We start from the raw sequence: 14,827 nt of genomic DNA, 5'->3' as shown, positions 1-14,827 counted from the left end.
GAATGTGTGGTTATATGTCCATTCACAAGTTGTATAGTTCTTGTAAACTTGCACGGAAACGGCCTTAGCTGGAGAAGATGCAGGACCTCTCGGTACACTCACGGGACACAACAGGCGGTTGCCTAGATACAAATATTTGTTAATGGTTGTGGGAGGCAAGTGGATATAATATTAACTTTGTCCAATTTCCTCTTCCCTGCCTAGAGGCTACCCACAATATATAATATATATATATATATATTTTTCTTTCTTTTTTAGATGGGGAATATGTTTGAGGAGTTCATCAGTCCGTGACATTTTTGAGAATAAAATGGAGTGAATTCACATGAATGAAAGTTCTTGTTGTTGCTGGTCAACAATGACTGAAGCTGTCCTTTTTAAACAGGAAACAAACAGTCTGTTCATTCTTCACTGGTCTCAGTTTTCTGCGTTTTCTTTTGTATTTACGAATAAGGGTGACAGTAAGTAACAGAACCGAAGTGAAAAAAAGGCAAAAACTGAAAAATACCAATGGCTTTTTCTGTTCTATGAACCTACACAAATGACATTGGTTTTCTTCATCGCTAATTCTGCATTGGTTATCCGACCGATCCAATGGAAAACCATTTGCTTCCACCGTGGCGCTGAACACATCCACTGAAGACTTGGCTTTCAAGTTGTAAATGGCAGAGTTATAGAAACCATATTGTGGCTTTGTTTTATCGGTCAGTTTAAATGCATAGTATCCTCGGACATTGATTTTATCCTGTTGATAGGCTAGGAAAGAGAAATACAGAGAAATTGTGAGATATATCGAATTACAGAACTCATCTGTGTTAAAAGAAAAAAACATAGTATGCAAGTTAGATCAATGACTTATCTAATGAATATTATTATATTGTATGAATTTATTAATAGAGACCGGGATGAATACAAAAGTTTTATGGCCCCTTTACAAATCCTGCAGTGGCTATGGTGCATGGAGTGTTCCTTATAATATAGTTTAATATTTAGGGAATCACTTTTCATATAGTTTAATACCTGCAGGAAAAGAAATACATGCTTATATAATAATATGGAGCCTCAAAGCTGTATACGAGGATTGATGATGGCTGGGTAAATATCAGAACAAAACTCTACATGGCTAAGGAAATCCCGGACCTGGAAAAAAATACCCTAGCAGGATGTGCTGTTCCATGTTATCTATTTGTACCTTAAATTTAACATTTAACACCAATTACTAAGTAATGTTGTCCACCACATTGGTTGCTTCATTTTTGGGGGGCACTTTTTGTTTAGACATTGAGACCTTTTCGTTTAGACATTGTTTGCTTTTATCTACACTTGAACTCCCCTTTATTGCATGCATAGTTGCACACCAATCTGCATGTACCTATATTAGTATATCTGTCATTTACCAATCTGTATGTACCTATATTAGTATATCTGTCATTTACCAATCTGTATGTACCTATATTAGTATATCTGTCGGATACATTCTGTATGTAGCTATATTAGTATATCTGTCAGATACCAATCTGTATGTACCTATATTAGTATATCTGTCAGATACCAATCTGTATGTACCTATATTAGTACATCTGTTGTATACCATTCTTTATGTACATATATTAGTATATCTGTCGTATACCCTTCTGTATGTACCTATATTAGTATATCTGTCAGATACCAATCTGTATGTATCAATCTTAGTATATCTGTCAGATACCAATCTATATGTATCAATTTTAGTATATCTGTCAGATATAGACAGACTATCAATGAAATAGAAAGTAGGTCAATGTATATGTTATGGAATGTCCCAGTGTGTCGGATTTCTCCTAGATTAGAAACACTTCTTGGATCCTCCATTACTTACAACTGGACAGACAATCACATAAAGTTATTAGAGACACTATTGTTGACATTATACATGCTGATAGGCTGACAGACACAACTGCAGTCCATCTAACAAACACTAAATGGCCCTCTCGTACAGATATCTCACAGACATACATACAGACCCTCTGACATCCACAGACATTCGCACAAACAGACATATAAACAAGATCTTTCTCAGCGGGGATGTGCAGAAAACAAGTCTCCCTCAGGGAGCTGTAATCCCTGGTGTCTACCAGCGAAGCAGGGTAAATGTGTATAGGTGCATATAAGTTTTTCTTGCCTCCTCTCTTAACATACACTCACTCATACCTCCCAACTGTCCCTAATTAGGATTGTCAGTCCCTGTTTTCTACCCAAATCCCTCTCCCTCTTTTCTATCCTTCTCTCCCTCTTTTCTATGAGCTCTATATGGTTGGTGTGTCTGTGTGTATAACAGAGTTCCACAGCCACAATACTCCCAGCAATGTGTTTACATCAATCACAGTAAAGAAGATAACCATGTTTATAAGCGGCCATTCACACCATGGAGGGCACATATGCTTAATTATAAGCTGTACTGTCACAAAGAACAGCTACACTTTCTGGAAATAGCCACCACAATTCCTGTGCATGAACAGCAGTGACGCCGGCGTTCTATCAAAATCCCCTACCTAGTGAAACCCCCCTCCCCTCCACAGGTAGGGAAATTTGATAAAACAATCTGTGTGTATTTTGTGTCAAGTACCGGCACAAAGTAGTACATGTACGATGTACGTACAGTGACAGATATTTCAAATCAACATTCTGGTACACGTTGTCACCGGCTAGTCAACCAGCTCTGGACTCTGTATTATAGCAGTGTGAGCTGCCAAACTGATAAACAAATGTTTGTGCAGGAATGATGCTTTTAAGAAATGCGGATATTGGAAATATGCCCGTACCATATAAGAGTGCAAATTCTAAACCCGAGCTTTATCAGCCAAGCCCTTGTGACAATTATTCAGCATATAGATACATTTTAAAGGAACACTGTAGCGTCGGGAATATATATCTGTATTCCTAACGCTACAGTACTGATGTAATTGTTAAGTTTATGGCTTCCTAGGCATTAAAAAAACAAACAAACAGAAATAACTTAAAACAAAACAAATGACTTACATTTTCTCCCTTGGAGCTGCCACGACCTCCTTTTCGAGTGACATCACCCTGGAGGTGCTTGCCGTGATGTGCCTAAGATTCTGCCATTGAGAATCATTGAATACAAGGATTCTCTAGGTTGAGACCATGAGCTCTAATACCCAGAAGGCTTTGAGGCATAGCTTGAAGCCATGCTTCCAAGTCTTCTAATTAGTGGAATAAAGAGTTTTAGGGGATAAACAGGCAGTACTTTAGGCACTATAACACTTCAATAAGTTTAAGTTGTTGAAAGTGCCTACAGTGTTCCTTTAAGTAATTTATTGTCACTGATCATTATTGATTTATCCAATATCTCCATTTATTTACTTTGCTGTCCGTATGCACTATATGAATCCATAGATAGATATTTTATTTTATATTTTAATCTGATTTGTAAGAGGGGGTACCTAGGTAGGAATGCCCTGCTTGTCAATTTAAAAAAATACATTTTTAAAAAAGTTACAGTAACCCTTTAAAGTTCATATATACAAATAACTTTCAAAAATTTACTTGAAAAGATTACTGTAACCCTTTTAAAATGTATCTTTTTTAAAATTGACAACTAGAGCATTCCTAACTGGGTACCCCATCTTCCCTTTAGAAACTTAAAAACGCTTTAAAACTTACCTCAGCTCCCGGTGTTGATCTCCACTCTCCGACTGAAATCACCAAGGGACTTGCGTTGTCCAATCATAGAGGGCTGGGAGGGGGTGGTGAAGGGGAGAGGGGAGGGATATTCTGTTTCGGCCCAATTGCCTGCTTGATTTCAGGTCAATGGGCCAAAATGTGGTATGTGTATCTGTGTCCTTATTTCACAATAAACCACTATATGAGCTCGTGGTTTCTTTTATATAAACGCAGTTTAGTGTTAATATAGAAATAGGTTACAAATTCCAAAATCATCATGGGACAAACCGGCAATCAGATATTCCTTAGTTTTACATAAAGTTTTATTGTGTTCTTGTACACTTATCATCACTTACCTAGTAATATTTGTCTAGTGTATCGCTGTAAATAATATATCCTCAGGTCATCATTGCTGGAAGATTTGTCATCAATTCCATTTGCCGTTATATAAATCGGAATGTTTCCGTACTCTAGCTTCACCCAGTTTAAGAGTTTACGTACTCCGGAAGGAACAACTGTCAAGCCACTCGCTGAACTGAGAGATGTGGCATCAGCGAGGAAGTGAATATCTCGATCAAAATCATGTCTACTCCCATTCTTTGGCTCATGAATAACGAGCCTGGTGGTGAAATGGTTCAGGGCAAAGAAATCAGCCGATCCTCTAACAAGTTTTTTCTCCTCTTCTGTGAAATGGGGCAAATAGGAGTTGGAGAGACCTTTTTTATTCTTGGCTAGAATGTACTGCCTCATACGGACTGGATAATCACCGGAACCGAAAATTGGCTCAGCAAGCCAAGCAATATCAAACTGTAAGAACCTCTCCGCTGCTTCAGCATGAGACTTTAGAAAAGGGTTAGCAGGCTCAGCCCAGTCTGTATGTAGAGCCAAGGAGACCAGGCCATGCTGAGTCGGCCTATATTTCTGGTCATACAACCGCCATGCCATTGAATGAGCTATAAGGACGTTATGAACTGACTGATAAGTAATATTACTGCTGTTATTATAATACTGGCTCAGCCTGTTGGGTTCATTAATGGTGACCCAATGCTTTACCAAGTCACCCAGTTCATTAAAACACAAGTTTGCATATTCACTGAAAGCCCGAGTGATAGTCCTGTTTAGCCAACCCCCATTTTCTACCAATGGCCCTGGAAGGCTTAAAGACCCGTGAGTTGGATAGTAAAGTGTTATCATAGTCTTTATTCCATGAAGATCTGCCTCCTCCACCATGCATCGATAATACCGAAGGACTTCCCGGTTAATAACAGATAGGTCTCCTTTTGGTAGAATCAAGGACCAATTGAGTGCGAATCTGTAGTCAGTGACTTTCATCCTTGTCAGTAGGGACAGCTGTTTTTTGATGGTGATAAAATCGGTACATTGGGCAGGACGAGTCTTAAGGACCACTCCTTTCACAGCATGCAGAATCCCATCTCCGGTGACATTCCACACGTACAAACGGCGGTCGATAAATTGTGGCGATGATGGGATTAGCTCCGGCTGTGGAAACAAACAATTTTAAAAACCCTTAAATAAGTATTTAGTTATCGTGCGATACAGTTAGCTAAAGTAAAACATAATGCTACAATGCTCTCAGGCAAGAGTTGAGCAAGCACATTGATGACCTTTAACTCACATTACCACTTGGCTACTTGGCAAAGGAAGATGGTAGGTCAGAACAATCTTATTGAGAGGCAGCGGAAGCTGGTGAAACCAATAGATGGTGGGGCAATGCTCCCCCCTCCCCAACCCACTGAGCTCTAGTCATTAAACCCTAAGAAATGCTACACTCATTTCAAATCATCAGTAAAGGGAAGAATGGAAACTGCAGACATAATCAAGACTTATCAGTATTCCTTAAAAAACATAGATTTTACTTTTTTTTATTTTTGCAACAGAAACTGTGGGGGATCCCACCCCAACCCACATGCACCTACAGACCAATCTTTACTAGTTATCGGACCTAAAGTTAGGGAAAATATGACGTTAAGATCCTGTGGATTGTAACTCTCATGGTTCTTAGGCAGGCTAAGTCCCCTAACCTTACACAACCCCATAAACCTATGTTCCATTAAACGTGCAGTATAGGATATACTGCTGTACCCTGTCTATCCATTTTAAAACTACTTTTTTTGTCAGTAGATTGACTTTTGTCAAATGACTGAAAAGTTGTTATTGTATTGCTATATTTATTTAAAGAAACACTCCAAGCACCATAATTACTGCATCCTGCTGCAGAAGTTATCGTACCGTGCTCTGGCACCAGTACACTGCAAGCTTTCAAACCATTTTAGCACAGTTTCAAGATTACTTGTGTCCTCACTGGGCAACCACACACTTTTTCTGGTCATCTTGAGCTTCAGAAGCTGGGTGTCAATATGGTGCAAGTCAGGAACCCATTCGTTGGCTGGAAGTATCAGATAAGCATTCTTATCCAATTAATGGGTTTCTATCTTGCACAAAACTGACATCCAGCTTCTACAATTCAAGACCAGAAGCAGCACAAGTAATCGTTGATGTAAAACACTTTGGCAGGTTATGGTACCAGGGTGCCTCAGCAGACTGTAATTGTCATGAGGTTTCAAAAAAATTGTGTATAAGTCCTTCTGAATTCCAACTCCTGAACAACATGGTACCAGGCAGAAATTCTGCAGGAGTGAAAGATGACCCAAGGAAAGATTTTATTTTCCCAACAACTTTTACTAAGGTTTAAAATGAAATCTTAAGACAATGTAATGAGCTTAGACTTACAGGGTTATTCACTAAAGCCGGAATGGCTCCCTATTGAATATATCTGGTGCTGTACAGGGCCATTCGGAGACTGCACAATCTGGACACTGATCACACTATTTTACAATATCTGGATTTTGCAATGCTCATTTCAAATAAGCCTGAACCTGGTCCAGATTTTAGCCAAGCTGCCAGACAACTGAAATCCGGACTAGGATTGTGAAAGCATCTGGATGCTTCAAATCCAGGCCTGAATTTTAGAAATCTGAACTATATGCACACTAACAGCACGGACAACCAGGAGTCATATAGTTAAATAAAAATCATGTGACGTTGGCCAGCACTCTCTAGCCAGCTGCTGCATTAAAAAAGTGATATTAAAAAAAATACGCCTCAGGGGGTCAATATGACCCTCATATTACTATAAGGGAGATCCCACCCCCACTCAGTGGCTATGAATCCCCAAGCACATAGCTACTCTCCAAACACACAACCTGCCCTACCTACCCCCTCACCCTTTGGTTTCTTCAAAGAAGAAAATAAATGCAAAAAATAGCTTTAATGTCACTGTAATATTAGAAAAGGGAGAATTTTTAAAGCATGTGCTGCAGCGACACTACGAATAAAATAATTACTCAGGGATTTTAATAAGAAATCCATTAACGCAGGAAGGGAAAATCACCGGCAAGGACATTTAGTGACATAGTAGAGAGCTGATAGCTAATCTGTGCATTTGCCTTTAACATGTCCTGGGGATGTTATGTTCATTGCAGTTTGAGAATAGAATGGCAAATGTGTAACTGGACCCATCCCTAAAAAAAAAGGTAATTTAAATACAATCACACTGGTTAATATTGTACTCAGCTCATCAATATATTTGAAATGCTTGTCATTTCCAAATCCTCATCTAACATACTTAAGTTTTTTTCTATTTATTTTTTATTTCTTTGTCTCTATTGTCTGTGAGTAGATGCTATTAAACATTAACCATGCGTCTCTACATGCCAGAATTGTGTTTTTTATGACTTTCTGGGTTGACTTGATAAACAAGATGAAAGAGAATATTTAGGTTAATACAAACAAGAAAGCCACATAAACACACTTCAAATGCATTACTTTAGCCCAAAGTTTAATAAAATTTTGAATGAATTTTTTTTTTTTTACCAAAAAATGCTTAACATGATAAAACCAAATTATGCATTCTGAATAATTAACAAAGGAAATGCAAATTGTATGGTAAAATAAAAATGAGGGGGAGAACAGCCAAACTAGAAAATATTTTTGATATAACTATAAGGAGATAAAATTAGCAATTTTCCGCAATTCCTGATTATTTTTTTTTTTATTTTAATATTTTTGCTGTGCATTAGAATATTACAGACAGGCATGAGGTACCCCAACGGCATTCCTCAGGCTTTCATATCACGTTTTACATTGGGGGTATTTAGAAGCATATGCACAATTTTATATTATAGGTAGAGTACAACAATAGAACTAATTCAAGAAACACTGTGTTATGTATATAATTATCGCTTAGCAAGTATGAAGTATGAAAAGAAGAAAATAATAAACTAGTCAAGCTATGTACGCTCGTTATAAACTGAAGTTTGAGGCAATAGCAGTGTGAACGCATTAGCCGTATGAGTATGCATATTACTATTTATCATATATAAGCTCACTTTAGCTTATAGTGAGATATGCAAGTCTCGTGTTGAGCTTATTAGGAAAAACGTGTAAAATACGCTAGGTGTACGCATGGTATAGACCGAAGCTTAAAACCTATTAGTAGTATTAGCAGCGTGGAAAGTGGAGGCATGAGACTCAACTGTGTAAAATGGGCATTGCATGGCTTACGTGTCTGGCATTGATCCTTAGGGATAGCCTACCAAAGGAAATTAAACATGCTTGCATTTAAATCAACAAGGTTGGTGCTTAATAAGCAAGATAGTGTCCGCAGGGGTTACATGGACGCGTTGATAAGGCAGCAGGTTAGCCCCCAGTGTGTTACCAAAAGTAATCCGACTCCCATAGTCGGCACGCCAAAACTGACTGCCATTGAGGCATCGGCGGTGCTTAGAGGTAGTGTCCACAGTTTGGTATTGCTTCTCCCGGCTGGGGTCTGTATCCAATTTCCTCTGGCAAAAGGGGGACTTGTCGTGTGATGGTGGTCTCGCCGTTCCGTTCGGGTGGTCCCGCTGCGGCTCGATTTCCCGGCTCTCTGGCTCCGGGCCTTAGCGAGAGCCCTCGCCTTGTGTCCATCGAGCCTCCCAGACACGGTGGATGGCTCGGGGGCCCGCGGGTTCTCCTTGTCCCGGGTGTTCCCACGGGGGTATGGACGGCATGGGATAAACCCCTGATGGGCTCCCAGCCCAGAAGGTTTTCGGGTAGTCAGGGCGGCAGCGTTGTACGCCCTTTTGACGGGAGATTTTGGTTTGGCACTCTGGTTTAGTCGAGGCTCGACTGCCATCTTGGCAGCGCCATGTTTGTTGCTTGCATGGCTCTCGCTCTTCTGTGGTGAGGCTGTCTGGTTCAGCTTGGCCTCCAGCTTGCGCCAGAAATTCTCAAAGATTGCTTCTATAGTTTGCCGGGTCCCATGTTGTGGGTCTGTAGGCTCGGGGGAACACGTGGCGTCTGCCATGTTGGGTGTAGCTTTATGTTGCATACGTCCCAGTGCATTCCCGCTCTGCACCCGCTCTGGTCTCGATTTGTTGCTCAGGTGTGGACCGCGATCACCCCCGGCGGTCCAGGGGGGAGGGATAGCGGGGTTCCTGCTTGCGTTGTGTCAGCTTCTCGTGGCACCCGACCGGGGGATCGGCCGCCTCTCCCGCTCTACGGTCGCCAAGCCTCATGGTGCAAGTCGGTCTGCCAGCTGGCCTCAGAGTGCTCGCAGGCTGCAGGTTCGGTTCAGTCTCCTTTTGTGGGTCGGATGAGACTATTTGGGTTGCCATATGTGAAGCTTTAATGGGTGAATAGTCGTTTTTAGCTCTATTTTCTGAGGAGCTCTGCAGTGGCACGTCTATCCTCCATGCTGGTCAGGCCCCGCCCCCCGCAATTCCTGATTTGGTCAATAAAATCCAAACTAGAGACAGCTTTTCAGCCTCTGTATAAGGAAAATAAAGATTGAGTTTCAAATATGAAAGCCATCAAAAGCAATCTATACTTCAAATGTACCCAAAGCTAAAGTACAAACTGAACAAATAATTTTAAAAATCGCCTTTAATTTGGCTAACACGAGTAAACAGAGATGTCTTCTTTTTTTGGGTTTGTCTACGGTTTATGCCTTTACTAATCTTTATTGAACATCTGACAATGGGAGAGAAATACAGGGTTAGAGTAAATAGCATATACAAATAGTGCACTCTGGGCTAAAAAACAGAAAGCAAACACTAAATATTGATTTAAACTTGGGTAGTTTAGTTAAAGAAAACTAGTTATGGCCTCAAGTTTGTTTATTTTTATACTGGTAAGTAACTAAAGCTGTGTTTTAGTGGTAAATTGGTAGTTTAATTAGTACTCTGCATTCAAAGGGTCTTTAACAAATATCTATCTATCCATAGAGATTGCTTCTAGTGACTTTGGTCAGGTGAATGCAGTCTTGTGTGTCTGACACTATTGAATAAAATGACTGTTGTGGCTAGGCCATACTGGGGATTAAGTATAGCCAGAAATAATTTGGTAAAACATTTAGAATGACACATAGTAGATTTGCAAAACTTATTGACTCTTAGTAAACGTTTGAACAGGCTGTGCCTTGACATTAGTTATTTAACTCTAAATATCGGCCGTTATACAGAGCATAGCATTTAGTTTTTTTTTTCAATGTCTGAAGAATTTTGGGCCCTACTCTAAACTCTAAGTAAGATTAATCGTATGTCCTATCCTGTTTTGTTCCATTTATGTTGCATCATGAATGTACTTACCTTAAGCACAGAATCTGTTACTCCCCATGAGAAGTCACACGGGAACTGTCCATATACAGCAGGCGTGGTGTCCGTCTGAGGAAAGCCATTATCATGTATGATTTGCTTATAATACAATGCTGACGATTTAGGTATTATTTTTGTATCCTTGTAGTTAAAATCTAAGTAAAACAAGCCACGTCTTATTTTGTATCCATCTTGCCATTCAAAGCCATCAAACAGAGACCAGGCAGTATAACCAAACACTTGTATCTCATCATGTTTAATAGCTGCAAGAAAATAAATATATATAAGGTTTAGATAGAGCTACAGCAAATTGACTGCAATAAACCGGCAAAAGAGAGCTTGCACTGTAAACTGAGTAATATCACTTTTATACATGATTTACACGACATCAATGCAGTAGTTCGATGCATAATCATATTCAATGCTTGTCCCACAAAGCCACGTAATACAGAAACATAGAAAAATATAATCTGGATTTTTTTACATCAATGCAGAACATGGAGTTGTCTTGTGGTTCAGATGAACAGGCCAGTTACTCCAGATATGCTGTAACTGAGGGAAAAAGCTTAATAAAATGAGCATTCAAAGTGATTTTCAAATTTAAGGCCAGACTTGCTGAATTGAAAGAATTGCTGACTTAGAGACTTTTCAATTTTGTTATTTTGACCTTAAATTTGAAATTCGCATTGAATTAACCTTGAATTCTTACTGTAGAAAATAACACTCTCAGGCGGTTGGCTGGCTTAGCATTATGGCCTAATACTGTGTCCTACCCTAAAAGGGAGCCACAGAACTAATTTATACTCAGTCTATCCAGCAATCCATCCACTCACCTATCTGTTCAACTAAAAATATTAGTTCACCTGTCTGTCACTAGTTCATTATTTTTTGGAATAGAATTCAGATACCTTGCAGGATGTCATTGACAAACTTCTTCATGATGTATATGGAGGTGGTATCTTCCGTTTTGATGTTGCTGTTGGAGAACCAGCCATTTTCCATGATCATAATTCTGGGGTTGTTATATTCCATTTTAATCCAATTTAGCACACCTCTCAAATGAATTAAAACCTTGCCCAACTTGGCAGCCTCATACAGGCGCTTAAAATTATTGGGGCCAAAGGAAAATGCAAAGAAATCTGATGTCCCCTTTATGTAAGTCTTTTCTGCATCAGTAAAGTTGGGTAATGTAGAGCTATATTTATTCTTCAGGATGTCAGGGTAATCTCCGTCACTGTAAATGGGTTTTGCAAACCGTCCAAGTACAGTTTCCATGGATTCCTGACACATCTCAATGGTTGCAGGGCTGATATTTCCTTTCTCTGGTTCTATCCAGTGAGAGCCCAAAGTCACCGACAGGTAGCCTTTTTGCGATGTACGGAAGTATGTGTTGTATGTGTGCCAAACCATAGCATGAGCCTGCGTGAACAAAAAAATAAAAATGTTTGTTAGTTAAAAATATAAAAACGGCAAATACAATAAACTTAACCAATGATATATTTTTACAGAATTATTAATTGTTTAAATACTGTAAATAGCACTAAATTCTAATTATTAGAAATATAAACTGAGTATTCATGTGCCCTTGAGTCATTGGCAATAGCAAAGTACCAGGGTTACATCTAAATACAGGAGTCAATATTCTTGTCTGTTAGTGTCACTTTAAGATTCCACAAAAACACAATCACATCCCATGACTAAGAAACCAGATTAACTAACTTACTTATAATTAGAAAAGGCTTAGAGAAGTGCTGCTGTGCAGCTCTAATAGCTGGGAAAAAAAGACAATTAAGTGATACTGTTTTTCTATTAAACAAAAGCCATATGCTAACTTTATAATACATTCTCTGATTTTAGTTGTACTGTTAATTATGATTATAATGATATTAATTAAGCAATGTAAACATATTACATTGATGGAACTCCTCTTGAGCCTGTCAGCGATAACATATGATATTGCTATTATTTAGCAATAATAATGATGTCACCCATTGTATTAACCCATTGTATTGCAGAAACATAGTGTATATTGTAACACTTAAATTAGCATTTTAAGCATTATTCCCTATACTGTTTGCTGTAGTGGTTATGGTTCCTGGAGTCATATTTTGCCATCTCACTATTAAGAGTCAAACAATTTGGGCACCCACAGTACTTCCAGTGTTCAATAAAATCACTTAAAGGATCACTAGAGTGTCAGGAAAACAAAGCCCTGAGGGTGCCCCCACACATGCCTGAAAAATTAGGTATTGTTGCAGCCGCAGCGGCCATAAAAATTGATGTTTGTTTCCCAGGCAGAAAGTGCCCTAAAACATTGCGGCTTGAACCCTAGTTGGTGGCGGATAAGTCACGCAAGTCAACCGGCATTCAGAGCTAAAATACAGCAGCATGTGGACCATTTTTAGCCCAAGGCAGCTCATCTCATCAGGCCTTTTTTAGTCGAATGTATCGCCCACTGTCAGTCCCTTCGGGATCCATCCCTCATTCATCTTAATAAAAGTGAGGTAATCTAGACTTTTTTGACCTAGGCGACTTCTCTTCTCAGTGACAATACCTCCTGCTGCACTGAAGGTCCTTTCTGACAGGACACTTGAAGCGGGGCAGGCCAGAAGTTCTATCGCAAATTGGGATAGCTCAGGCCACAGGTCAAGCCTGCACACCCAGTAGTCAAGGGGTTCATCGCTCCTCAGAGTGTCGATATCTGCAGTTAAGGCGAGGTAGTCTGTTACCTGTCGGTCGAGTCGTTCTCTGAGGGTGGATCCCAAAGGGCTGTGGCGATGCGTAGGACTTAAAAAGCTCCGCATGTCCTCCATCAACAACACATCTTTAAAGCGTTCTGTCCTTGCCGGCGTGGTCGTGGGAGGAGGAGGATGACTTTCACCTCTTCCCCTGTTAGATTCCCGTTGTGCTGTGACATCACCCTTATACGCTGTGTAAAGCATACTTTTTAATTTATTTTGCAAATGCTGCATCCTTTCCGACTTGTTGTAATTCGGTAACATTTCCGCCACTTTCTGCTTATACCGGGGGTCTAGTAGCGTGGACACCCAGTACAGGTCGTTCTCCTTCAGCCTTTTTATACGAGGGTCCCTCAACAGGCACGACAGCATGAAAGACCCCATTTGCACAAGGTTGGATGCCGAGCTACTCATTTCCCTTTTCTCCTCCTCAGTGATCTCAATGAAGGTATGTTCTTTCCCCCAGCCACGTACAACACCACGGGTACCAGATAGGTGGCAACGAGCACCCTGGGATGCCTGTTGTGGTTGGTCTTCCTCCTCCTCCTCAAAGCCACATTCCTCCTCTGACTCCTCTTCCTCACAATCCTCTTCCAGCGTTGCCGCAGGTCCAGCAAGCGATGCTGATAAGGCTGTTTCTGGTGGTGATGGTGACCACAACTCTTCCTCTTCCTCTTCACGCTGATCTACGGCCTGATCCAGCACTCTTTGCAGGGCTCGCTCCAGGAAGAAAACAAATGGTATGATGTCGCTGATGGTGCCTTCGGTTCGACTGACTAGGTTTGTCACCTCCTCAAAAGGACGCATGAGCCTACAGGCATTGCGCATGAGCGTCCAGCAACGTGGCAAAAAAATTCCCAGCTCCCCAGAGGCTGTCCTAGCACCCCGGTCATACAAATATTCATTAACGGCTTTTTCTTGTTGGAGCAGGCGGTCGAAGTTATTAGGAGTGTTGAATTCCAACGTGTCGGGCTGTCGCAAATCAAGCACCTCACTGGCATGTTGTTTCGCCGCTGGATATCTGCAAAGTGCGCCATGGCCGTGTAGGAACGCATGAAATGGCCACACACTTTCCTGGCCTGCTTCAGGACGTCCTGTAAGCCTGTGTACTTATGCACAAAGCGTTGTACGATCAGATTACACACATGTGCCATGCACGGCACATGTGTCAACTTGCCCAACTTCAATGCCGCCAACAAATTTGTTCCGTTGTCACAAACCACTTTGCCGATATCCACTTGCTGCGGAGTCAGCCACTTTTCCACCTGTGCGTTCAGGGCGGACAGGAGTGCTTGTTCGGTGTGACTCTCTGCTTTCAAGCAAGTCAAGACGGCGGGACACTGCCGTATCCGGGATGTTGAATAGTACCTGGGGAGCTGGGGGTGTGCCGTTGATGTGGAGCAAGACGCAGCAGCAGAAGAGGACTCAGCCGAGGAGGTTATGGAAGAGAATAGAGTAGGAGGAGTAGAGGAGGTGGCAGCAGGCCTGCCTGCAAGTCATGGCGGTGTCACCAACTCCTCTGCAGAGCCACGCATTCCATGCTTGGCAGCCGTCAGCAGGTTTACCCAATGCGCAGTGTAGGTGATATACCTGCCCTGACCATGCTTTGCAGACCAGGTATCAGTGGTCAGATGGACCCTTGCCCCAACACTGTGTGCCAGACATGCCATTACTTCCTTTTGCCCAATCGAGTACAGGTTGGGGATTGCCTTTTGTGAAAAGAAATTTTGTCCGGGTACCTTCCACTGCGGTGTCCCAATAGCTACAAAT

At 41.0% G+C, this 14,827-nt stretch overlaps 1 protein-coding gene across 1 annotated transcript in view; it reads right to left on the bottom strand.

The window, feature by feature from the left end:
- Positions 1-247: 247 nt before the first annotated feature.
- Positions 248-14,827, bottom strand: part of KLB (klotho beta) — a 48,069-nt gene continuing 33,489 nt past the window's right edge. Inside the window, exons 2-5 of the mRNA XM_063425772.1 lie at positions 11,228-11,738; positions 10,314-10,582; positions 4,020-5,163; positions 248-756 (exon numbers count right to left, since the gene is read on the bottom strand). Of these exons, the coding sequence (XP_063281842.1) occupies positions 353-756; positions 4,020-5,163; positions 10,314-10,582; positions 11,228-11,738 (2,328 nt within the window). The 3' untranslated portion in view covers positions 248-352. The remainder of the gene's footprint in view (positions 757-4,019; positions 5,164-10,313; positions 10,583-11,227; positions 11,739-14,827) is intronic.

Source organism: Pelobates fuscus, chromosome 6 (genome assembly GCF_036172605.1).
Source record: "Pelobates fuscus isolate aPelFus1 chromosome 6, aPelFus1.pri, whole genome shotgun sequence".
NCBI classification, from domain to species: Eukaryota; Metazoa; Chordata; class Amphibia; order Anura; family Pelobatidae; genus Pelobates; species Pelobates fuscus.
The sequence above is the reverse complement of the archived record's forward strand: the minus strand, read 5'-3'. Positions and strand labels throughout refer to the sequence as shown.